At 36.4% G+C, this 26,824-nt stretch overlaps 1 protein-coding gene across 2 annotated transcripts in view; it reads left to right on the top strand.

Annotated features, from left to right (window-relative positions):
* The window catches only part of STAG1 (stromal antigen 1), a 366,619-nt gene that overhangs the window by 176,462 nt on the left and 163,333 nt on the right, over positions 1–26,824 (top strand). For both annotated transcript variants that reach the window (XM_046647396.1, XM_046647405.1), the window contains 2 exons: positions 8,150–8,226; positions 26,183–26,387. In XM_046647396.1, coding sequence (XP_046503352.1) covers positions 8,150–8,226; positions 26,183–26,387 — 282 coding nt within the window. The remainder of the gene's footprint in view (positions 1–8,149; positions 8,227–26,182; positions 26,388–26,824) is intronic.

The following is a 26,824-nucleotide window of genomic DNA, read 5'->3' as shown; positions in this document are numbered from 1 at the left end:
TCTTAAACTTATACAGTGATGTATGTCAATTATTTTCCAATAAAACTGGGTGAAAATAATGTTATCAATTTGAGGTGTATCTGGGAACCTCTGTACTGTGTAACTTTTCTTTCAGTCTAAAACTATTCTAAAATAAAAAGTATATTTAAAAAAATGCCAGAGAATTCAATTTAATGAAATCTCTGAGGTTTTTTAATTAAACCCAACCAGTTAGCTTTTTTTTCCTCTTTAATCGCATACATAAAAGCTTGATAAGATAGGAAAAGAAGTATTCTAGACAAAAGATGAGTTGAGGAAGTCTTAGATTTAAAATTCTAAGAGGGACTTCACAAAAGTATGCTTGGGATTGTTTGAGACCTCTTAGTGATGTAACTTTGAAGCACAGGGTAAAGAAACAGGACTTGGTCATTTATATGCAGTTTGATAAGAAACTGTCAAATAATCTCAAATGTTTAAATCCTAAATTATCTTGCATATATTATTTGTAATTGGAGTCAAATATGTAGTGTTGGCTATAAACAAGATACTTGATAAATTAAAATTTTCACTCTGAGTATATGGATCCATATAATATTATGGGGAAGTTCCCTTGTACTTTTTTTCCTTCACCACTTAGAGATGAAACCTGGCTCTCCTTAAATGATACCATTTCACTCATTGCCTGATTTTTTAGAAGGGAAAAGAGTTCAGCCTTTTCTTTTCTCCATTTCCCCAGTCAAAAGTCTGCTTTTTCATACCATGCTATGAAGGTTGTCTTCTCTAGAACTTTTCTTTGCTGTCGACATTTTATTTCTCCCTTCAATTCTGTAAGACCAAAAATCTTTGGCTGATATTTTTCCTCTAATGCATAAGTTTTACTTTTTTGAGTCCTCAAATTCCTTAATGTCCTGAAAATTTTGGGCCTTTCTCTACAAAAGTGCATAGACTGAAATTTCCGTTCAGTTTCAAAGGTTTATAGATAGGAATCTATGTGCTACAGATTAAGGAGCCCTGCCTGTCTTGAATCATATTAATGTTAGTAATAGAGCCTGAGGTAGCCAACAGACATTTTAAAAAATAAGTTTATTTTCCTCACTGTCCTTCCTCTAAGTCTTGTCTTATGTGAACAGCACTAGCACTGAAGATGAAGTTATTTTAATAGTTGTTGAAGAGTTGATGAAAATAGTTTGAAAGGTTATAGCTCTAGGACAGTGCTTGCTTTTGGCCCTGGGCTGTACTAGCATGACTCAACTAAGTTCCAAAATTTGAAATTCTAATATTTAGGAAATTTATCTGTTCTTGACATGGCTGAAATGTACCCTATGCAGTCTTGAAAGACCATTAATTGGTACTCACAGTGCCAGTATGTGATTTTTCTTTTTGAGCATTTGGTTTGATGTTTCACCTACCTTTTGTATTTACAGAGGAAGAAGTATATTAGCTTTTTGCAAGGAATGTTACAAAGTGCAGGCTGCCATCTAGAGACAGACTCGTCACTGGAGATATAATCACAACAATTTTTATTTTTAAGACATTTTGAAATATTTATAAGTTTCCGAAAGTGTATCTTTATTTATAATAACCTGTCAGGTAGTTTTTTTTCCATTTTTATGCGTACTACCTAAACAGATCACATACATCCCAAGATATTTTTAATTAAGCTTGCAATGCTCGTTAAAAGGCAACCAAAGTATCTGTCTCTTTCTCTACCTTTCTCCACCTTTCTCCTACTCCCTCTCCTCAGATCTCGAAAAAGACTCTTACATAGTCAGTGCAATCGTAGGTTATGGTTAAGTCCTACATTTTGGTATGTAGATGTTTCTTTAGTGAATCCGTCACGATTTTAGTAGCCTTAGCATTTCTTGTGTCCTGACTCAGATTTTTGCTACTAATTTATTCATATTTATTTTCAGTCTTTCTCCATTTTATTTTGATTCATAACCTGCTGTATTATTATATAAAATAAAAAACGAGACTACCGAAAAATTGTATTGTCGTATGCTTGGATTATCTCTGGTCCATCACCGAATTAGATTTTATTTATGAAGACTCCATAATCCACTCTCTAAAAGAAAAGACTTAAAAAGCTGTTTCATACATAGAACAGTTACTTAGAAAGCTTTTGCTGTTTGGAAGGCTCTCTGCTAAGTGCTCTTAGGCAATATTAATGTATTTCCACCACACCCAAGTTCAGTAATTTTGAGTGAGCCATAATGTTACTGTGTCATAAAAACTGTAAACTTAAAAGCCTTTTGTTATATTTGGATAAATTGTTTTGCTGCTAAGTAAAGTTCTCTCTGCCTTCAGTCTTCTCTTCTGCCTGTCTGTACCAAGTTGGAAGGATACAAAGAAGGCTAGAGTTCCTGCTGTGGCTGGCATCATAGAATAGAGGAGGGGTAGAGTTGAAAATGGCTGAGCAAGATAAGGTGAGACAGTTCTCTAAGCCATGGGCTTATATATATGGGGATAAGACAGTTTTCTAGTTCCCCTTGACTTTTCAGACAATGACTTCTTTATTCCCTTAACTCCCTACAGTGGGTTCTAGGCATTTTGAACAGGGATATTAAGTGCTATTGTATCTGATTGTCTCCATTCTGGAGGTGGAGGCTACAGGTCTGGGTGATGGTAAAACTGCTGGAATGACTTTCCCTCGTTCTGGAATAAAAGAGGTGGCTGGTCTCATTCTCCAAACAGCATTAATGTGGCAGCATGCTCAAGTAGGAATTTGGCTTCCAGTCGACCTCAACTAAGGAACTAGAGCTTTTAGCTAGCCTTTAAAATGGGTACAATAATCTATGAACAAATGAATGCTCAAAGTGGGAGAGCCTAATACTAACTGAGTATCTTACATGCTACAGGTACAGTGCTAAATACTTTACATTTGTTATCTCATTTAGTTCTTATATCATCCTTAGTCATTTGTTCAACAAATATGTGTTGCATGCCTCCTTTGTGCTAAGCGGTATTCCAGGCACTGGAAATTACAGCTTTGAACAAAACATCCCTGGTCTGAAGTGGTATTTATCACCATTTTAAATTTGTTCATCTGAACAATTGACTTTTCTAGTGTCCCATAGCTTAGTAACTGGTGGAGCTGAGATTTAAACCCTACTGTGTTGGATTCCAAAGACTTTTTTTTTTTTAATGATTGTCGTCTGAACTAACAACTGTTGCCAATCTTTTTTTTTTTCCTGCCTTTTTCCCCCAAATCCCCCCAGTACATAGTCGTATATTTTTAGTTGTGGGTCCTTCTAGTTGTGGCATGTGGGATGCCACCTCAGTGTGGCCTGACGAGTGGTGCCATGTCCGCACCCAGGATCCGAACTGGCGAAACCCTGGGATGCCAAAGTGGAGTACACAAACTTAACTACTCAGCTACTGGGTCAGCCCCTGGATTCCAAAGACTTTAAACCACTTTAGGATGACTTCTTGGGGATTCTAGTATATGTTGTGATTGCTGTAACCACAATTACAGTCTCTTTATTGTTGTCTCTATTGCTAATTATTCAAGGGGATGTTCTCCAGCCCTATTTTCCTATTGCTTTTCAAATCCATCTTTTGTGTTGTATTATAGCTGGTAAAAAACATAAAATTTCACATTTTTGGGAAACTTACTTTGATCATTCTTTTTTTTTGGCTGATGAAGATTTGACCTGAGCTAACACCTGTTGCCAGTCCTCTTCTATTTTGTATGTGAGCCGCTGCCACAGCATGGCCACTGACAGACAAGTGGTGTAGGTCTGCACCCGGGCCACTGAAGCAGAGCATGCCAAACTTAACCACTAGGCCACCAGAGCTGGCTCATGTGTTGATCATTCTTATGCCTGCCCTCTAATGAATGTTTATTGATAGTGACTATAGAAATGCTCGATGGGCAAGATTTAAGAGCAGTCTTTCAGTTTAGTTTTTAACATATTTTTTATTGGAAATGTGTTCATTTTGTTTGAGTAATATATTCCTTTTGTTCAAATTTCAGGAAATGCAAAAGGTATGCAGTATAATGTCTCAAGTACGTCTCTAAACCTCAACCACATATTTATGTTTCCCAGAGGCAACCAGTTTTGCCAGATGTTTTCATATCTTTCCAGAAATATTTTAATGCATATACAGTCAAATACATATATATCCCTTCTTTTTTCATGTTTGAATATATCCTACAGATCTTTTCATATCAATCATAGGCAGGTTTATTGTTTTTGACAGCTCCATGACATCCATTGACCTTAAGTCAGTTAAGAGAAATGGTTAGTGATGGACTATGTAGCCAGACTATCCACATGTAGACCATGGATCTGCTACTAGGAAACCCCTCTTGTAAGTTGTGAAATCTCTACGTGCTTCAATTTTCTCATCTGTAAAATGGAAGAAAAATAGTAGATTCTTCAAAAGATGTTTGTGAAGATTAAATGTGTTAACTTCAAGGGCTTATTCAGCACAATGCCTGGCAGATAGTGAACACACAAATATTAGCTGCCACCACCATTGTTGTTATCATCAGCACTTTTACTTATTTAATCAAATTCTTATTTATGGGCATATGAGCTTTCTTCCTTTTTTGCTATTACAAACAGTGCTTCAGTGAATAAGCTTTACATTCATTATTTTGCACATCTGTGAGTTTATGGATGCTTTGCAACAAATACATCATCAAGGCCAAAGAGTATATAAATTTTGTAATTTTGGTAGACATTTGCCAAATTTCATACCATGAGAGTGTATCAAATTATGCTCTCACCAGCAGTTTGACATAATTTAAATGATCAAGAACTTGATGGTAGCTTTCTGATGTTACTTCTGTTTCTGGAATTATTCATAGTTAAAAATGACAATTTTGAAAGTTTGTTCATCTCCACCAGAAGTACAATCTTGTTAGGAGGGCCTGCTCAAAGAACCCTTAATTTTTTAATATAAAATGTGTATGTTGGTAGGTTATCCTTTCAGGATTCTCACAGAAACGTTGTTAGTGTTGAAGAGAGTGGAAGATAATCTTTTATTTTTTTCCCATTCTTTATTTTCAGATGTTTATGTTTCCATAAATCTGAATTATTTTGGATCTTTAATTTACCTTTCTTATCTGTAAACTTAAATAATCTTCTATTAGAAATATGCTTCTTTAAGATCCAAGGATGCAATGGTGAACTGAGATTAGCTTTTTAATTTATTTTGAGTACTAGTCTTGAATTACACCAAGACTTTTTCCTTTGTCAAAAAAAGCTTAATAGGAAGAAAGAAAAGCCTAAGATGTTGGGCATTTTTCAAAGAACTGGGGCGAATACAAAGATTAATAGAAGTGGTCTCTGCCCTATTTTCTCTTTTGGATGAGCTAGATGGAGGCCATTTCCAAGTTAGAAAATGTAAAAAGGGACCAAGAAGAATGTATTGGACAGAACTTTGAAATTGCCACTGAAAGTAAGTGAAAGAAATCAAAATAAGTCATCAGAGAATACAGTACAAGGATGTAGTGCTATAGAAACCAATATAACGAGCAAATGCTTTAAATAGAATAGATAGGATATTACTACGGAAAGACTGTTTGGTGTAGCAATTAGGAGATAATTGGTGTGAGGAAGCAGTTTTAGTAGAGTTATGGGACCCAACTGGAGAAGAATGAACAGTTGGAAAGTAAGTAAATAGGCTAATCTTTGGAATAATCATTGTGGCAGCAGAAGGATTTTCCTCTTTGAAAAAAAATCTCAGTAACAAGCTTCTGTTCATTTTCAAAATTATGGCTTCAAACGTCTGATTTTATTTTATTAGTAATTGTTTTTTGTATATGATAGTCCCCTTTAAAGATGCTAAGCATGAGGTTGTTTTTTCATATTGCTTTTAATGCTAGGTACTGTTTTGTTGCTTTTCATTTTATGACATTAAATTAATGTGATGAAACAGTCCCTTTATGAACTAACATAGCTAGTTATTGAAATGATAGTTAAGACTCCATTGTATCTGAAAACTGCCTTATCAATCATGAAAATAGAATTGAGCATTATTTACACTGAATGTATTTTAACAATGACAGTGTAACTTATTGCTAAAATAGTAGGATTAGTGTTGTTCTTTTAGAGTTTTTAAAAAGTCAACTTTAGCAAGATATAATTTTTTCTTTTTTTGAGGAAGGTTAGCTCTGAGCTAACATCTGCTGCCAATCCTCCCCTTTTTGCTGAGGAAGACTGGCCCTGAGCTAACATCCGTTGCCCATCTTCCTCTACTTTTTATGTGGGACGCCTACTACAGCATGGCTTGCTGAGCAGTGCCATGTCCGCACCCGGGATCCAAACTGGCAAACCCCGGGCCTCCGAAGCGGAACGTGTGCACTTAACCACTGCACCACCGGACCGTCCCCAAGATATAATTTCCATACATTAAAGTTTACACACCTTAAGTATACAGATTGATGACTTTTGACAATTGCATAAACCGTGTAAGGACACTCCAATCAAAATGTAAATTATTTCCATCTCCCCAAGAACGACTGTTACCATGTTTAATAACTTAAAAAAATCTAAGTTTACTTCTTTAGCTTGTTTAATAGTTATGAATGTAATTTTACTTATCAAGAGTACTGTGAAACAACCCCTGAAATTACATGCTTTTTTTCTACGGGAATCTTGTTTCAGATCGACAAAATAGTTCATGATCCAAACAAGGTTATATACACTTAAACAGTTTTGTTTAATTTGAGTGATTTTAAGAATGTCTGACAGAAAGTTACTTTTACTTGAGATAATTTATAATTAACAGCTTAATGTTTCCAGTTTAATTTTTAAAAATCCTCTGAAAAGAAAGACTATATTATAGTGCATAAACAACCTGTGTTCAGTACTATCTTAAATACTGTTGTTTGCGTAAAAAAATAAAATCACAATGTAAAAATTTCCCATGTTGTTTAGGAAATTGCATGTTGAGGAAGAACTCTGTAAAAATATTTTTCCCTTTCATCTACCTCCCAACCTAGACTCTCTCATCCCTAAAGCTGGATATAGGGGATACCTGTAGGTGGTACTACTTAATGAATTAAGCGTCCTAAAAAGGAATGAGAGAGCTATATATCACGTAACTAAAACCTGCTTAAAAAGTGGTTCTGACTAAAGATAGGACAGATATCCTTTTTCTCATTTTACAAATTAGTAAAAATTATGTGAAATTCAGTTTAATGTGCCAAATGTGCCGTTGTAGTTTTTGTTGGGACTCTAAGACTATTCTTTGATGACTTTTAGTGGCTGTTCTGCTTCATCCTCTTTCCTATAAGAGTACAGTACATTTCAGAGACTCTTCCTTCTTACACTCCTAAATGTGATTTGAATTGGAGCTTGTAATCACTGACAGGAAGCCTGTCAGAGGTTATAGGGTATTTTCTTACTGATTCGTTGAATCGTATTGTTGTGATTTTTAACTTGAATATTTTACATTTATACAGTTGGGACTGAACCTCATTTAATTATTAGGCCTGGATCCTCTGTACTCAAAATTCATTTTGAATCTTATTTCAGTTTCTTTAAATTACGTTAATTTTTAATGCAAGTGTTTGATATATACCACTCTTGTCATTCTTTTAAGTGATAATATTTACGTAATCATTTTGAGGTCTAAAAAAGTAGTATGAAAGAATGAGATGAGAAAGGGGTTAACTTTTTCTTTGATACTTATGTAGAAGTTATTGAGCAACTTTTCATGTTCAGAGAAAACAGATTTAAATGAAATGTGTTAACAGATTAAGGGACATTTAGGCATAATTTATAGAGGAATATTCTGATGATAAAGAATATCAGAAGGAACCATGAAGCAAGAAAATACTCTCTATACTTGGATGTTTTTCAGACCAAGGCAGGCAGCTATATGTCTGGATATTACTAGTATGTATTGAAGTCAATGCTTCGAGTCCTCCTTACAGTATAAATTCATTGTTTTATGTCTTTGTCTTTTCCTTCCCCGACACTCCTCTCAATATTTTTCCTTATACTTATCTAATTCGTATAACGTTCAGGGTTTTTTAATGTGTAAAGAACTTTGAAGTTCTTAAACAAGAGACTTTTTTAGAATAACCAGGAGTTTGAGAGAGGAAAAGAAAACCTCAAGACTTTCGTATAAACCTTTTCAAACAGTGGTCAGATTAAATTTAATGCTTAGCATGGAATAAAAAAAGGTTAACTGTAAAATCTGTTTTCCACAGGTACTGTGAGAATAGAGATGTTTCGAAATATGCAGAATGCAGAAATCATTAGAAAAATGACTGAAGAATTTGATGAGGTATAGTATTTCAATATTTATACAAATTGCCTACTTATACTTTCAAATGGTGAATATATTGATTATTTTAAGGTGTGTTTTGGTTTGGTGTTTAGTATAAGGGAAGATACATGATTTTCTCATTTATATGATTATCTATGCTACTAATTCCAAAATTAATGATCTTTTGGATTTGATTACATTGCATGGAGGTAGCACTGAATAAGGACTGATAAGGGTAAGAAAATTAGAGGTATGAGGTAGAAGTTGATTCTTGACATTCATTCTTGAAGACCACTTAAAATTCCTGAATTTATAAGTACATCTCCAACAATTTCTTGTTCTGTGGAATGCTAGTCCTATTAAATGCTTTAAAGTAAAAAGGATTTGGAGGTCAAAGAAGTGTGAGAGAGATGTTATACCTGCCCTAGAGATTGTTAAAGCACATTATTTATTATTTAGGGTTCTTAGAAATCCTGGTGGAGAAAAACCTGCTTAACTTTGTTTAATCCAGAATTCCCAAAATTATTTTACGTAGTTCTCCTCTTGCCACTCCGTTTGCTTGTGTATATTTAAACTTAAGCTTCTATTTGGGGCACTCTCCTGGAGAGCATTCTGATATCCATTTAGAATACATGTTTCTTTGCTAGTTTTTACAAATTAATTGTGCAGGAATCGTTTTTTCTGCATGATTTTTCCATTTTCCCTGAACTATTCTCTCAAGCAATTTTACACTGATTGTAAATGTTGAAACACTTTAACAGTTTTATTTCTGTATTGTATTTATGGTGAATTCAATTCATGTCATGCTTTAGGCCACCATTAATTCCAGTTTTAACATTCTGTCTTTTGATTTAAGTAGGACTTCTATTTTCTGGTAGACATTCCTTTTTGTCTTGACTTTCAACACTAACAACACACACTGCTTTTCTTCTGGGTCTACTCTTTCCCTGTGGTGGGCTCAGGCTTTTTATTATTATTATTATCAGTAGTAGTAGTATTTCCTTTTTTTTTTTTTCCTTTTTGGGGAAGATTAGCCCTGAGCTAACTACTGCCAATCCTCCTCTTTTTGCTGAGGAAGCCTGGCCCTGAGCTAACATCCGTACTCATCTTCCTCTACTTTATATGTGGGACGCCTACCACAGCATGGCATGCCAAGCAGTGCCATGTCTGCACCTGGGATCTGAACTGGCGAACCCTGGGCCGCCGAGAAGTGGAACATGTGAACTTAACCGCTGCGCCACCAGGCCGGCCCCAGTAGTATTTATTTCTAATTGCAAAAAAGTAGTACAAACACATGGTAAAACAAACACACATTGCACAATATATGTCTTTCTCATCAAGTGTTCACCTTTACTGTAGCAGAACATACCAAAACATTTTCACATGCATCTTTACAGAAACATTCTGTCAGTGACTTGAAGACTATTTAGTCATATTCCATGGGAGGTAGGGGAGACTTTACAGTGTAACCTGTGCATGTATATGTCCATAATTACTTGTCTTTATTTCTGTAATCCAAAAAAGCTCTGAAATTCTAAAGGACTATTTTGCAATTTAATTGGTGGCAAAACCTGGCCTCAACTAACATGAGGCTCTTTACAGTTTTTATTTATCCCAGTCAGTGTGAATATCTATATGTATTGCTGATGAAATATTAATGGTCTTGATTACAGGGGCCTGCTCCAGATTCTATTGGGGTGTGATGGAACATAAAGTATGTGCACTAGCTTCTTCCTTTTTTTTTTTTAATCAAAGATTGGCCCTGAGCTAACATCTGTTGCCAATCTTGTTTTCTTTCTTCTTCTCCTCCTCCTCCCCAAAACCCCCCAGTACATAGTTGCATATTCTAGTTGTAGGTCCTTCTAGTTCTGCTGTGTGGAATGTCACCTCAGCATGGCTTGATGAGTGGTGCTAGGTCTGCATTCAGGATCCGAATTGGTGACACCCTGGGCCGCCAAAGCAGGGCATGAGAACTTAAACAGTCTACCATGGGGCTGGCTCTGTATTAACTTCTATAATTATAAAAAACTTATGGATTCTTAAACTTTTCTGTGGGATTACTTTTCACTAAAGAATATTTTTTGTTGTTAAATTTGTGAGTTTATATGTGGCAAATAGAAGATGATAAAGCCAGTGCAAGTGGTAGTTTACTGACTGGCTCCTGTACTAGCCATTATGCCAGGCTTGAAATACAGGTGATTTGGGTCACAGATTAAAAAGTAGTGTGCATCTTGGACCTTCAGGGCACTAATACATGATAGAGTGATTATTAAGAGTTTAAGACAATAGTTGCCAAACTTTGCTGCACGTTAACATCATGTGGAGAGACTTAAAAACTACTGATGCCTGGTTCCCTCCAACATCACCCAGACACTGATTTAATTTGAAAGGCATGTGACCTAGGCATAGGGATTTTTAAAAGCTCATCAGGTGATTCTAATCTACAGCAAAGTTTGGGAACTACTCTTCTAAGGGAAATAAAAAGGAGAAAGCCAAGATTTAAGTTATAAAAACACTTCATATATGAGAATAGAATGAGGGCTAAACAAAAATAAATACACTGTGAAAATGCACAATAACAGGAAATCATTGGTTTAATAGTAAGATTTTGAGATAACTAGAAGAAGGTAAGGAATTAAGCAAAATGAAGGTCATGGTATACCTAAGAAAATATTCATGTGAATGTTGTCAAATATTCAGAATATAAGGAGAAATAGTAAACTGTTACCAAGACTGATAATGAGTTAAATATAGCAAATGTTCATTTAAATTTTTCAAAAGGCATTTATTTCATATCCTAAATATTTTTCCTCTCAATATTGGAGATTATGGACTTAATCAAGACTGTTTTAAAAGTCATCATTCTAATTTGTTTTCTGTTTGACAGTACAACTAACACAGTTTTGATTATGATTAGAATGTATTTACTTAAAACAGAATTATATATTAGATGTCTTCTGAGGCTATCCATTTTATCTTCAATCACTTTAGCAAGATATAGCTCCTTTTGCTACTCCATACACTAAATTGCTTTTAAATGCTTGCATATTATTAAGTATACGTATATTTTATTAAGCTTTTTTTCCTTCAAAATACTTTATAGGTTGCTTAGTCCCCTGGGAGTGGATTGAGATTAGTTTTGGTAAATTGTATTTTGTGATAAAATTCTGAAAGATCTCATGACAAGAACCATTGGATCCCAAGAGCCTAGAACATTGTCTGGTTCATAGGGAGTAGCCATTAAAATTTTGTTAAATGAATGACTAAATTGTGTTATAGCAAAGTAAGGTATAGGTGAGAGGAGTTAGAAGTAGCTGAGATTGAAGGTGTTTAAATTTGGAAAAGGTAGTCCAAGAGAATGTTGTGGCCTGGAAAGGTATGCTATAGCTTCTATTCCTTATTACAAACTGGTTATAACATTTGTTATTAGATATACTTTTTTTAAAGCCCTACAAACTTGCACACAGCCAAAAGTGCTCCGTAATTATATCAACCTAATTAAAAAATATATTAATTCCCGTAGCAGCCTATAGCTCTTTATAGTCAATAGATACACTACTATCCTGTGTATCTTTTGGAGAACCAACACAGGAGTCAGCTACTGTGAGATAAAGCAAAATGTAATAGTATTTCTTCCCTAGATCATTAGAATCACATCTTCATAGATAAATTCTAAGATATATTTCCTGAAAGTTGTGTAGTTTTCCTATATTTAAGTGTAGCATCTATGTAGAAAAGGTTTTGCAACACAACACATTTGATGTATTCACTTAGTGCCTTTAATTCTGGTCTGTGATATTTTGTATTGCATTGCTCACAATTATAGAGATTTTGTGTACTGTGCTCTTCTATAATGATTACACCTTATCCTGTAGCTTTTTTTCTCTTCTAATTGTATATACTTCTCTGAACTTGTTTATTTAAGCTTAAATGTAGAACTTTTTATTTATTTATCCATTTGAGCTTTATTAATCAAAGGTTTAAAGATGTGAAGAAATGTAAAAATGGTTAAATAGCATATAACCTAAGAAAATGTAAAGGAAATGCCAAAGATATGGTAAAGGAAGGCTCCTCAAATTATCTCCATTCCCAAATTAAAGTCTAAATTTTTTTGATTGTGCATTCCATCATTAAAACATTTTTCAGCCCATACTCTGAACAGTGAAAACCCATGGTAAGGCTAATTTTATATATAAAATTATTCTCTCCTCCTCTCCCTCTTCCCCACACTCCTTCTCAAAAGGCTAGTTAGAGTTCTTATCTTGTGGGGACAGTGCTTTAGAAGTAACTGCCTGATGATTGTTTCACACTTGTTAGTTCTGAACTAAGTCTATTTCCTAATTGTCTGATAAGTAAATATAAATAGATAAAGGTTTTTTTTCCTTCATTCCACCCTTGGTAATCAGAAGACTGAGTGTATAGTCTTCATTTATTATACTACACTGTAGTTTGCAGTGTATGTATATTTATTTATAGAACTAAATGCACATACTACTAAATCAGTTTCTTGTCCCATGTCATTAGATCGTCATGGCTTTAACTTTTATAGTGGTCTAAGAAGAGTTTGTGCAGAAAGTGTCAGTGCTGCCACATTTCGTATTACTCAGTTATGATTACATATTCAAATTTTTGTTTCTGTTTTCTCCAGAAATATGTTTTCATTTTGTGAAGAGTTAAAAATAAATAGTACAAATTATAAATTCGTTGCATTAATCATATGTAACTTTCAAAGTGAACGAACCACTGTGAAGAGTGCCATTTCTAATGTCAACCCCTTTGAGCATTGAACTCTTCTTACTCTTCTCCCAGGATTCCTCAAACACCATTTGTAACACAAAACAATCTGAAATATGGGCCAAATGAGGCCATACCAAGTTTATTCTATATATTAAATATTATTAGGAAGTTAATTTATTTCTTATCTTTAGGTAAAAGTAAGGAGAAGTATTAATTTTTTTGCAATATGCCACTCAGTTTGTGTTATACATACCACTTTTGCGACTGCTCCAAGTTGACAAAGGTAAACGGAATATTAAAGGAAGCAGAGTTGGAAATGAGAAATGGCAAAAGACAAAGAAATAGTCAAGTAGAAAAACTCATGAAGACTCAAGAAATTTTAATCAATTTGTAATGTGCAAAGGTGTAACACAGGAGAGAATATTATGACTCTGAACCTTGCAGTGAAAATATTGGAGACGAGAGGAAACATTGAATAATAATAATAGTAAATACTTAATAACATTTGTGTCACTGAGTACTAGACTAGATCCTTATCTGGATTAGTCATGATCAACTATATATTGAGATTATAATTACCCCTTAGTAAAACAAGATTTTTATTCAGTTTTAAAACGTATTCACAAAACATGATTTTACAGCAATATAAATGAATCACATTTATATTTTATGTATTTTAATAATTATTAAGACCTGTGATCTAGCTAAAGCTAGATATTACAAATTCTCTTTTTTATTTATTGTAGGTATAACTTTCTGTTTTAACAAATGTTAAATAAATGAACTGTTTATTTTCCAATTTGTTTCTTTAGGATTAATTTATTTTTGTTTGTTCAATAAACATTTATTGGATACTTAGTGTATGTCTAACTTTTAGTTAGGAACTGTATAGTTAGAGAGCAGCAAGATTATAGCTCTAAACAATGGGGAGAGAACTTTGTAAACTAATATCAGTAATACTTTGACAAGTTTGATGGTTGAGAAGTACAAGACCCAGTGAGAACCCAAAGGATGAGTTAATCATCTGAGGTGTGAGGGATTCACAAATTATTTAGCCCAAAAACTAGTGTTAAAGATGAATAGAAGTTCACCACAGGGTCCGGTGCCGTGGCTAAGTTTATGCTCTCGGCTTCAGTAGCCCAGGGTTTCACCAGTTCGGATTCTGGGTGTGGAGATGGCACCACTCATCAAGCCATGCTGAGGCAGCATCCCCACATGCCACAACTAGAAGGACCCACAACTAAAAATATACAACCATGTACCGGAGGCCTTTGGAGAGAAAAAGGAAAAAAAATTTTAAATCTTGAGAAAAGAAAGAAAAAAAGAAGTTCACCAGAAAAACCAGGAAAGAGCTTATAGGGAAGATGGAGGTTAGGATGAAGAGAAGGAAACGATGTGATACAAAGCTGGAGAGAGTGAATAATATTCTTGTAGACTAGACAGAGGTGATGGATTTAATACTAATAAATAAGCCATCCCCAAAACATTGTTGTGCTCCTAAGCATACTAGACACTGTCCTAGGTAAATATTAGAGATAGGGATGAGTAAGGTATAATTGAAAATTGTAATAAAATTTTTATAGCATTGACTTGTAGAGTTGTTCTTTCCAAATGTATTTTTACATATTCCTTAATTGGTATATATGTGTCTCTATGGGCCAGTTGAATTTTCTCATACTTTAAAAATCTGAGGTCTTTTCCAGAATCAGAGGAGTTAGCTTAGGCTTAATTAGCAGAGATCTGATAGTAAAGAGCAATTTCTCTTTAATTGCATTATGGCAGTCAGCCAAAATAATCTATCTAAATAATCTTTACGGTTATTTTTTGTTGTTAAATTCACTATAGGTGGCTGGCCTGGGTAGCGTAATGGTTGAGTCCCAGAGCTCTGCTTCGGCGGTGCAAAGTTCACAGGTTCGGGTCCTGGGCGCAGACCTAAGCACCACTCGTCAAGCCATGCTGTGGTGTTATCGCACATAGAAAAACTAAAAGGACTTAAAACTAGGTTATACAACTATGTACTAGGGCTTTGGGGAGAAAAAAAAAAAGAGGAAGTTCATTGGCAACAGATGTTAACCCAGGGCCAATCTTCCTCACCCCCCCCAAAAAGCCTGCCCCCCCCCACAAAATTTTAAAAAATGCACGATACAGCTTAAAAACAAAAATTCAAACAATATATTTAATAGTAAATTTTATTTAGGCCACTCAAAGTTTTGTTTGTAAAAATATTTTCCATTGTATTTTTCCCAGGATAAGTTGTGTATGCTTTTCTTTGTTCTCCTGACACACAGTTCTTATGCCTTTTGACCTTTTTGAGGAAAAATAAAAATGAAAACTCTGCCAATCACTGTGATATGCAAATTCACAGATATGATTTTACATCTTAAACGCTGACTCTAGCGTTGTGATAATTTAGATCATGGTACTCCAGAATTTGGAATTTCTTCTAGTGATCTTAGAAGTACCCTCATGGATGTTAATGTGGATAGTTTCAAACACTTTTTAATGTACTAATTTTTAAAAATTATATGTCATTTGATACATAGAAAAGAATATGTGTAACATATGTATAAGATAGGTAAATCTGCTACTCGTAACTTAAGAATTGAAATATTACTAATACTAGTGAAATATCTGTGTGCTCCTCCACTCTCCAGTTCCAGTGTTCTCCTCAGAGGTAATGAATATCTTAAACTTTGTAAACTTTTCTTTTTTCTTATAAACCCATTGATAGATCATTTACCATTCTTTATGAAATGTGTATGAAGATCCATGGATGAGAGTAGAGGCCAGACATTTGGTAGCACTTGATTTAACTAATTGATGCCAATTTTGAGCAGGACATATTTTAAAGGAGTGATCTTGGCAGTCCCATTGCTGGTTTGACTTTACCTATTTTCCTCATTTCTATCTGCAGTTAAGGAAACACGAATTGTCAAAATTTATGATTGATTAAGGAAAAAATATCTATAGGGATCTTTTAGGTATCCTTAGCATTATTTTAGATCCATTTTGACAGTGTTATTTTTGTGATGATTCATTCATTTGACCATGAAATATTTGTATCTAACATTCCAAACATGGAGGATATAGCACTGAATAAACCAAGCAAAAATCCTTGCCCTCATGGAATTCACATTTCAGTTGGGAGAGAAAGCCAATGAATAAGATACATAGGCAAAATATTATGGTATGACAATAAATGCTATGCACCAAAATAGAGAATCAGGAAGAGATTGGGAGGGGAAGGAATATTTTAAATAGGATGGTCAGGAAAGCCTGTCTACGAATGTAGTCTTAAATAAAGACCTGAAGGAGGTGATGGAGCAACCACACATGTATCTGGGGGAAGAGATGGGCGAACGGCCCCTAGGTAGAAGCATAGCTAGGGTACTGGAGGGACAACAAAGAAGCCAGTGTGGCTAAAGCACACTGATTTATTTAAGCATTTGATTGTTGTGTTGTCAGGACTTTTTCAAAGTATAAAACAGTTCCTCTGCTTTTTTTTCTTTGCATGACAATAAATTTCAGACAAAAACAACCTAGTTGTCTTGTAAAGTATCCCACGTTTTAATTTCTGTTTTTTCTCCTCAGGGTATCATTTAGCTTGTTCTATAACTCCTGTATTTTGTAACTGAAAGTTAGATCTAATGACTTCATTAGATCACATTACATATATTTTGCAAGAAAATTTCATAGATGATGCTGTGTACTTCATATTGTGTCACAGTAGATAGCAGATAATGTCAGGTTGTCCACTTATTAGTGATGTTAAGATTGATTACTTGTTTAAAGTGATGATAATTGAATCTTTTTGTAAAAGTACTTTTCTCTTTGCAGTTATGAAATAATTTGGTACTTTGTTAACATTCTGCTTATCTGCTTATGCCAGCTGGCCACTTAATGGTTTTAGTATCCATTGTTGATGCTCTTTTCCTGAAATTTTGGATTTATTTTGAATATAGAAGCCAGTGTGGCCTGAAGTCTGGAAATAGGATATTCTATACCAATCGTTTATGAATTAAAGGATGTTGGCCTCTTCTTTTGGGACATACTAATTAGGCATCCTAAACAGAAGCGTAATGCCTCCTATAGGAAGTCAAGTGCAGAGTTCTTTCTTTGTTTCCTGTTGTGAATAAACCCATCCAGTAAACCAAACCAGACACAACAGTTGCTTTTGTCCATCAGTTACTTACTTCAGATTTTGTTTCTTCAATATTTGAATATTTATCACATCCTTCCCATTTTGTCCATCATCATTGTTACTATTTTAGTTTACACTCTCTCTGCCTGTCCTCTCTTGTTTTGAGATCTGTTGCAGTGAGAAGGCTCCATGCTCTTTTTCTTCACCTTTACCTCTAACTATTCTCCACATTGGAATTAGAAATATTTTTTAAAGCTCACATCTGTTCATGATGCTTAAAGCTCGCAGTCCTTCAATGGCCATCCATTGCCTCCAGAATAAAGTTTGGTTTCCTTAGCCTTCATTACATAAAGGAGGCTCCCTGTGAGGTCCCATCTTTCTTTTTGGTTACCATGACAAAAATCTATCTTAGTTTGCCAAACTTAAAGCAGCTCTATAGTCCCATTGTTGTACCTTTGTATACAGGCCTTTGCTAATGTTATTGCCTAGGAGGCTATTGACCCTGTTTGCCTTGCCCAGTTGCCTCTGCAGAGAATTGACATTCCTTTCTAAGTACTATGTACCCTTATAAAATTCCTATCATTGTATTAATTCACTTATTCTGTGTGTCCATCTTCTCAAGTAGAAGTTCTTTGTGGAGTGAAGGAAATTAGGAGGAGTTTGTCGAAGAGTATAAACTTCCAGTTATAAGAAGTAGTTCTGGAATATAATGTACAGCATGGTGATTATAGTTAATAATATTGTATTATATCCTTGAAAGTTGCTAGGAGAGTAGATTTTAAATGTTCTTACCAAAAAGAAGAAATGGGTAATCTGAAGGGATGGGGATATTAGCTAATGCTATGGTGGTAATCATTCAGTATATTTGTATCAAAGCAACATGTTGTACATCTTAAATTTACACAATGTTAGGTATCAGTTATATCTCAAGCTGGAAGAAAAGTGGAAGTTCTTAGAAGAAGATCCTTGGTTTGCTCATCTGTGTATGCCAAGGGCCTAGTATAGAACCTGGAGCATGTTTGTTGCTCAATAAATACATGAATAGATGGTTGGGTGGATAGATAGTTTCTCCAAACGTGTTTTCAAATCACTCTTTTAAGGAATGGTGGTATATATCTTTGGGTAAGTCTGTTGAAATTAGGTAGCCAAAAGCGAATGTTACACCAAAAATAAGTGACATTTTTTGTGACATTGTCCATCAACTGGGTTAAAAATCAATTATCTTGGATTTACTCTCAGAGAGTGTTTTATATCTTTAAATACCTACAGTTTGTGACCAAATTGGGTTCTCAAATATCTGTGAGGGCCATTCATTGCTATGTCTCTTTTCTACAAATCATTCTTGGCTACTATTAAAATAAAATGCTTAGGGATTAGGTAGTTAGCCTTCTGTCTATGCTTGCTGCTTGAGCTCTGCCTTGCAGTGAACTTCTCATAAGATTGTTGTTCTCATCCCAGTCAGAGGCTCTAAATCTTTGAGTTTTTGATGCTGGTTCTTGTCTCTGAAGCTTGGCACCCTGTTCTTTTTTTTCCCATCAGTGCCTCCAGATTTCTGAAATACACTTTCTGTTAGTTGCTTGTCTCTTCATTTAGAAGCGAAAATCCAGTGTTCCTCCCTTAGAAGAGCAAGCACTAAACAGCCCTTCTGTCCTCCAAGGTTCCTGTAGTAAACCAAGTGAAGCTCCATCATAGAGTAGAAAATACATGAACTTTACAGTCCCAGAAGCAGAACCCTGTAGCTCTGAGATCTGGGACAGGTTCTTAAGATCTTATTTCTCTCATCTTTATACATACTAATAGTCACCACAGTATATGGATAATACAAGATTATGTATGTGAAAAGTACATACTATATAAATGCTAGATATGTTATATTTTGTTACATAGAGATTTCTCCCCTTGTCGTTGCCTGAACGTTTGTAGGAATTGCTTTCTTACTAGACCTTTAGGGTTTGCTCTGTAGTATCTTTCTTGCAGATTTCTGCCTGATATTGTTCCTACCTGAAGCTTCTTTCCGCCTGTCTACACCTGTTTCTTATTTGATGTGGTTTACATTGGTATTAGTTTATTCAATAAATTATTTGTGCAAAGCATCATAATAAGACTGCCCTCAAAGACCTTAAATATTAGTGGTGGATAAAGCATTAGGCTACTTGATTATTATCTTTATTTTATGATGATTATTTTGTCTTCTTAGTTCTCCTGAAAAAAGACATTACTGCTTTGTGAAGGAGGCGTTTTCAATACCCCAGTGCCTATCATTGACGAAACAATTCTTTTTACATGACATGTTTAAGTGTGTATAACAAGGAGAAATTTATAACTGGTATTAGAATAAAACAAGAAACTGCCTTTTGAAATGGATACAGGAGATTTTTCTTTCTTTTTCCAAAATGTTTATCCATTTAATCACAATATTTGCACATGATACAAAAATTAAAAGAGACAAAATAATTCACATAGTCTAGTTAGGAATTGAGCTAAGTTGGTGTTCGGTTGTTGCTATCATTATCTTTAGTGTACTACAGGCTTCAGATTCCTCTAGTGGTGCTCTGCTGTTCCTTGTGCTTAGGATACCAGAGGGTTCTTCTCAGTATTCATGCTGCGCCCTCAGCTTTCAGCAATCTCTGCACTCCTGTGCCACAGAATACTCCTGCTCCACACTCTTGCCCCTCCCTCTAGTGGTAGATTGGTGTGGCTTGTTGCCTAGTATTATGATGAGGGCATGGGGTTTCTCTGTTGTCCTAGTCCTGCTTAAGTCTTAAGCATGCCTTTTGTGCCTGGAGCCACTGAGGGACCGTTTCAGTCCCGCCTTCCTCTAGCAGCTGAACTCTGTCTTATGTCCGTGGTTTGCCTAGGGTGGGAGTTTCCTGTCCCTCTCCCAATGCTAGCAGAGGTCTGTTTGGTATTGGTATAGGATTCAGGGTCCAGGACAGTGTTTTGTCTTCCTCTCTCTCCGAAGTTGAGAATTTTTTCTTCTAGTCTTCTCCTAGTTTCAGTAGGTCTTTGCCTGTGCCAAATTGATGACTCAGTTTAATGACTCTCCCCAATCAGAGTTTAAGCCATCTGATTTGTAGGAGACAAAGGTCTGGAGAAGAGAGCAGGGCTTCTTACCTTTCCCCCAACAATGGAGGATCATTCCCTGGAGGCTTGCACCACCAAGAGAGGTGTTTCTTCTGCTCTGTCTCAGGCTTTGTTGTAAGTACTTTAGGGGAGGAGGACATTTCCTCTCCGCAAACGTGGCTTCGTCTGGCTGGAGAACGAATTAAATTCACATGAGACAGAATAGCAAGAGAAAATTAAACAAAGCTTTATGAGGAACCGTGGCCCGGGGCCTTTCTTCCCGAAGGAAGAAAGGGCACTGAAGTGGGGTGCACACAGTGGTTATATACCCCCCAAACAGGGTGCCCCACGTATGATTGAAATGTCCCTCCCACAATAGTCACAAGATTGCCCTGTCGGCACAGCGCTTGATGGACACAGCAGGTAGTGGTCTGCTGTCTCAGAGGGCGTAGCTGGAGGCAAGTCGATTGTCTGGAGCTGGGCGGTCACAGGTGAGCACTGCAATCAGTTCCTAGCCTAAAGAAAGATGCTTAATCCTTAAAGAAATGCCAAAGTTGGGAGGGGGAGGGAAGTCAGTTACAGGAGGTTACCAGACTACCACAATAACATGCAGATTTAAGTCCTTGCCTTTGGTATTGATTAAGAGTTTTTAGAGAGAAGGTCATCCGCTTTCTTCTGCCTGGTACAGAGAGGGAGGCACCTTTACAGATAGAGATTTACCTTACAAATGTAAATGTGTCCTAACGAAGGGCAAGTTCCATTCCTTCTTCCCTGTCCCAGTTTATCAAAAACAATCAGCCTCAAATAATCCTGATGCCAGAGACATATCTTGGGGTGGCCAATTTCAGGTCCCCACAGTACCCAGTGGGCACCTGTGGAAAACAGCTTTTGAATGAATGCGAACTCTGTTATTCCACGCTGACAAGCTAGCCCACACTTGGTCTCTGACAGTAAAGTTTTAACTGATTTCTTCTTATTCATTTTTATGCTGGCCGCCTTTTCTTCCTAGGCTCCTCCACAGATCATAGAGTTTGTGTGTTTCATCTCTTCTAGGATAGCTTATTCTATGGAATTCAGGTTACTTCAGCTCAAGTTGGACTCAAGAAAAGTTAGGATTTTTTTGTTGATTGAGCTTATTCTCATTGTAGCATTCTGCATCCTAAGTGGAAGCTAAACCTTGTTATTGATGCGGGGTCGGTGAGCCGAGGAGTCGAAAGAAAGATTTCTTAGACTCTTAAGATCTGGCAGTAGTGCTCTTTTATTTAGAGAATAGTGTAGCATGGGGACAGGACCCATGGGCAGTCAGAGCTTCTGCTGCCACCGCTTCTGCTCCCCCCGCTGGCATGGGGACAGGGCCCATGGGCAGGCAGAGCAGCTGCTGCTGCCCCCGCTGGCATGGGGACAGGACCCAGGGGCAGGCAGAGCTGGTGCGTGGGGACAGGACCCACGGGCAGTCAGAGCTCCTGCTGCTGCCCCGAGTTGAGGGTTAGGGCTAAATTTAAGGCATAGGTATATGATTCATCTCTTTACAAGACAAAGGAAAGAACATGAAAAAAAGTTAAAATGGTATCAGTGCAGGTGGGGTCTGGTCATTGGGTGATCCCATGACTTTTAGACAAGAATCAAATCGGATTAAGTAAAGGTTAGAAAGGTTAGACGCCACCACCCTAAACCAGTTACCTGAGATTGCCAGACAGCAACCAACTTAAGTTCTTGCCTTCCCCATTAAGAGCTTCTAGGGACAAGGTCATCTCTCCTCTTCTTCCTGGTACAGAGAGGGAGGCACCTTTTACAGATAGAGATTTACCTTACAAATGTAAATGTGTCCCAACAAGGGCAAGTTCCATTCCCCACAGCCTCCTTCCCTGTCCCAGTTTATTGAAAGCAATCAGCCCAAAACAATCCTGATGCCAGAGAGACATATCCTGGGGTGGCCAATTTCAGGTCCCTACAAGGTCATCCCCCCTTCCTTCACAAACGCAAATGTCTCAAAAGGGCAAGCAAAATTCCAGTCCTCGGAGCCTGCTTCTCATCTGCAGTTTTAAAAGTAACCAGCCTAAAAATCCTCATCACAAACCGTTTTAAAATTAAGCAGCCTAAAAGTCCTCATCAGTTATTACTCTTTTGACTTTGCTTTTTGTGTTGGTTTTTTTAATACAAAAATTACTTTTATGTGATTGAATTTGTTGGTCTTTTTTATGACTTTTGGCTTGTGTATTGTATTTAGAAAAAGACTTTCCCACTGTGAGAATATTCTCCCATGTTTTCTATTTCTTTTTTGGTTGAATTTTTCTAAGTGTTTTGATTCACTATGTCGACGAAAATAATCCATAACCAATCTGTAAATGAAAATTTGGGTGAGTTTATTCTGAGCTTAAATCTGAGGATTATAACCCGGGGCCTTTCTTCCCGAAGGAAGAAAGGGCACCAAAGAAGTGGGGTGCACAGACTGGTTATATACCCCCAGAGAGGATGTTTCACATAGGATTGAAATGTCCCTTTTACAATAGTCGCGAGACTGCTCTGTCGGCACAGCGATTGATGAAACAGCAGGTAGGTCTCCTGTCTCAGTGAACACAGCAGGGTGGCAGTCTGTTGTCTCCAGCTGAGTGGTCACAGGTGAGCTGGGTGGTAGAGTTGAGTGCAGCAATCAGTTCCTAGCCTAAGGACAAATGCTAATGTGGGGGGAAGTTGCGCCTTTATCTCAAGGGCCTTTGTTCTGGCCATAGGAAATGTCTAAGCAGATATGCAATGCGTGCCCAATGGCCACAGTTAGGCCGTTTTGGAAAAACAAAGTCAGGCCGAATTAGGTTTATACCAAATGGCTTCCTCATATGCTCCAGTATATCCAATTGCTTGCCATTTTTATTTGTCAACTAGCAATTTATTTTGATGTAAGATGCAATACATACTAATTTTTTTCTAATTAACAGCCAGTTGTACCAAAATCATTTACTAAATAATTCGTCTTTCCCCACTCTTCTTAATTCTACTATAACAGTAGGAATGCATTTGTCTGTGAGTTACAGAAAATCTGACCAACAGTGGGCTGAATTCACGGTTTGTTTCATGCAAAATAAATCTGGGAATAGATAGTGCATGGTTGGTACTGCACCCCAACAGAGCCAAGAGCTACACATTTTCCACCATTCTCTCTACCCCTTATCTTCTTACTTGTTCCTTCATGGTTGCAAAATGGCTCTTGAACATCCAGCACCACATATGAGCTCCAAATCAGTGAAAGAGAAAGGAACAAAGGACTGAAGAGGTCAAATTATCCTAGTCTGTCCATTTTAAAAGGCTTTTCCAGAAGCTCCATCTGGCAAATTACATGTTTTTTTTCCAGATATTTCTTGCACATTATTTTCTAGGCTACTAATGTATTTCCTGTCAGTGACCATTCTTTTCTTCAGTTCATCAACTGAATTGATGATTAAGAAATAAAGTATTTTAGACATCTGTACCCCCATGTTCATTGCAGCATTATTTACAATAGCCAAGATATGGAAATAACCTATGTGTCCATCGATTGATGAATAGATAAAGAAATGTGTGTGTGGGGGGTATGTATGATATATATACACAATGGAATATTATGGAGCCATAAAAAAGAATGAAATCTTGCCATTTGTGACAACATGGACGGACCTTGAGGGTATTAATGCTAAGTTGGACAGAGAAAGACAGATTCTGTATGATCTCACATATGTGGGAAATCAAAAACAAAACAAAAAAAGCACTGAACTCGTAGGTACAGAGAACAGATTGGTGGTTGCCAGAGGCAAGAGGTGAGGAGTAGGTGAAGTGAGTGAAGGGGATCAAAAGGTACACACAGTTATAAAATTAATAAGTCCTGGGGATGTAATGTACAGCATGGTGACTATAGTTAAAAATACTATGTTGCATATTTGAAAGTAGCTGAGAGAGTAGATCTTAAAAGTTCTCATCACAAGAAAGCCAAAATATTTTGTAACTATATATGATGACAGATTTTAACTAGACTTATTGTGGTTATCATTTCTCAATATATATAAATATCAGATCATTATGTTATACACCTGAAACTAATATAATGATTGTGAATTATACTTCAATTTTTTAAAAAAGTCTAAAAAAACATAATTGCCTAGAGATTTTTAAGTTTGTTTTTTGTTTTTTTTTGAGGACGGTTAGCCCTGAGCTAACATTTACTGCCAATCCTGCTCTTTCTGCTGAGAAAGATTGGCTCTGAGCTAATATCTGTGCCCATATTCTTCTATTTTATGTATGGAATGCCTGCCACAGTATGACTTGATAAGTAGTGCGTTAGGTCCCTGCCTGGGATCTGAACTGGTGAACCCCCTGCTGCTGAAGTGGAGCACATGAACTTAACTGGTGCGCCACTGGGCCAGTCCCAAGATTTTTGTTGTGTTTTTGTGCTACATTTGAATTTTTTGAGGCGTATCATTTTTTTATTTAAGTTTTCCTATGTGCTGATTTTTCTGCCAAGGAGATCTCTTGCTTGCTCTTGGGCCTGTATAGATGGGTTATATTCTTTCCAGTTTCCTTGGGGCCCAGGTCTTGTTGTTGTGGAACACTAAATGGCTGATTCTCACAGCTGGTATAAGCAAGAGCAGCTGTACCCTAGTTGGCTTTTGTGTTATAGAAGCAGTTGCCTGCTGAGACACCTCTCCCCTCTACTACCTTCTTCAGTCTTTCCACTGTACCTCCAGTCTCTAGGGCTGGGAAGATTCAGCCAGACCCTTCACTTCCTTTTTCATCTTATTAGGGCTTAGTAAACCCCATAAAACTCAGGTACCACCAACATTAAATTTCTTTTGAGATAGTTAACTGAAGGGCAAGCTCTTCCCATTCCCTGCTTTCTGTTCCTTGCTCTTGGGATTTCCTGCTGTTTTAAGTATCAATTAGTTCTCCTTCCTGGGCACCAGCAGAGCTCAAGCCCTCACTTAGAACCAGTTTTCCTAGCAACAATTGGGCCTAGAAAAGATAAACAGCAGCAAATTGAGAATATTCAGATAACCATGTTCACAAAATTTCTCACTCTCTGCCGTGTTAATTTCCGTTTCTCTACTAAAGTGTTTTAGACTAGAGAGGGAAACCTCTAACTAGGTAGGTGCAATTATCAGTTTCATGTTTTAAACAAGATGACACAATCTAGTGATACCGAGAGCCCATGTTAGATTTTTTCTTTGAAAAGTTAATAAACCCACTCTATAAAATGGAATTAATAGAAAGTTCATGGAAAAATTGGGAAAAATTGGGTTGTGGTTTCAGATGTGAAAAGTTAGTTTTGGACTTCTTAATGAAATTCTTATACTTCCAGATTCTTCTGAATTCTAAATTGAAATTCTAAATTCTTAAAAATTCTATTTAAGATAATTAAAAGAGGGTCTGGCCCCATGGCCTAGTGGTTAAATTCCATGCAGTCTGCTTTGGTGGGCCGGGTTCGCAGGTTCAAACCCCAGGTGCAACTTATACCACTTGTTAGCCATGCTGCGGCAGGTGACCTACATACCAAATAGAGGAAGATTGGCACAAGTGTTAGCTCAGGCTAATCTTATTCAAGCAAAAAAAGAGGAGGATTGGCAACGAATGTTAGCTCAGGGTGAATCTTCCTCAGCAAAAAAATAATAAATAAAATAATTAGAAGGTGCATTGTGTACAGGTATTGTGATTAGTTTGATCTGAATTCAACGGCAAATATCTGCTCTTAAAAATTTTCTTTTTGTTTTCTGCTCATTATCTCAACTAGGACCCAAGTACAGCAAAACTGGAACTATTATTTTGAATGAATGGCTTGGAATGATGAATTAAACAGTGGTTCTAAATAATTTTGAGCACTTTAAGAATTATTTAGTTGTAGAAGATCAAAGTAAAAAAGATAAAGCCATCAGTGTACTATGTAGGTCTCCTTCCATTTCTGTCCACATCTACTTTGAGAAAAAGTTTTGTTCCTTTGCAGGTAAGAGGGGGAAAAACTGATCAAACTGGTATCATATGTCACATCTAGTATGTTCTTTTTATCTTTTCTAGGACAGTGGTGATTATCCCCTTACCATGCCTGGACCTCAATGGAAAAAATTTCGTTCAAACTTTTGTGAATTTATTGGAGTCCTGATTCGACAGTGTCAGTATAGCATAATATATGATGAGTATATGATGGACACAGTAATCTCCCTTTTGACTGGTTTGTCAGACTCACAGGTCAGAGCTTTTAGGCATACAAGTACTCTTGCTGGTAAGTAACCAACATTTTATTTCCTTTGTATTTAGTTTTGTTAAAGATATTCTATTCTCATTAAACTTTATTTAGATTAAATATTAATTTAAATTAATTACTGAGCTCCTGAAAAATACCATTTTCCTCTCAAGTTCGTTTGAATGGTTTGTGTTATCTGTTTAGGTAAACCGTATGCCTTTTTGATAACTGGCATGTGATAGGCTTGAGAATGAAAATTGAAAATTTCTGGCAAACGTTAGCAAATCTCTGTCTGAATGTTTAAGTATTTTCCTACATCCTTATTTTATTACCAAAGAAATTTTAGGAGTGCCCTGGGCCATATCCTTTGATAAACCCAAATAGCAATACTGTAATACATCGCTTAATGACAGGGGGTATGTTTTAAGAAAGAAGTGTGTCATTAGGTGAATTTCATGGTTGTGCAAACATCATAG

Source organism: Equus quagga, chromosome 1 (genome assembly GCF_021613505.1).
Source record: "Equus quagga isolate Etosha38 chromosome 1, UCLA_HA_Equagga_1.0, whole genome shotgun sequence".
Lineage (NCBI taxonomy): Eukaryota > Metazoa > Chordata > Mammalia > Perissodactyla > Equidae > Equus > Equus quagga.
This window is presented reverse-complemented; position numbering and strand designations above follow the sequence as displayed.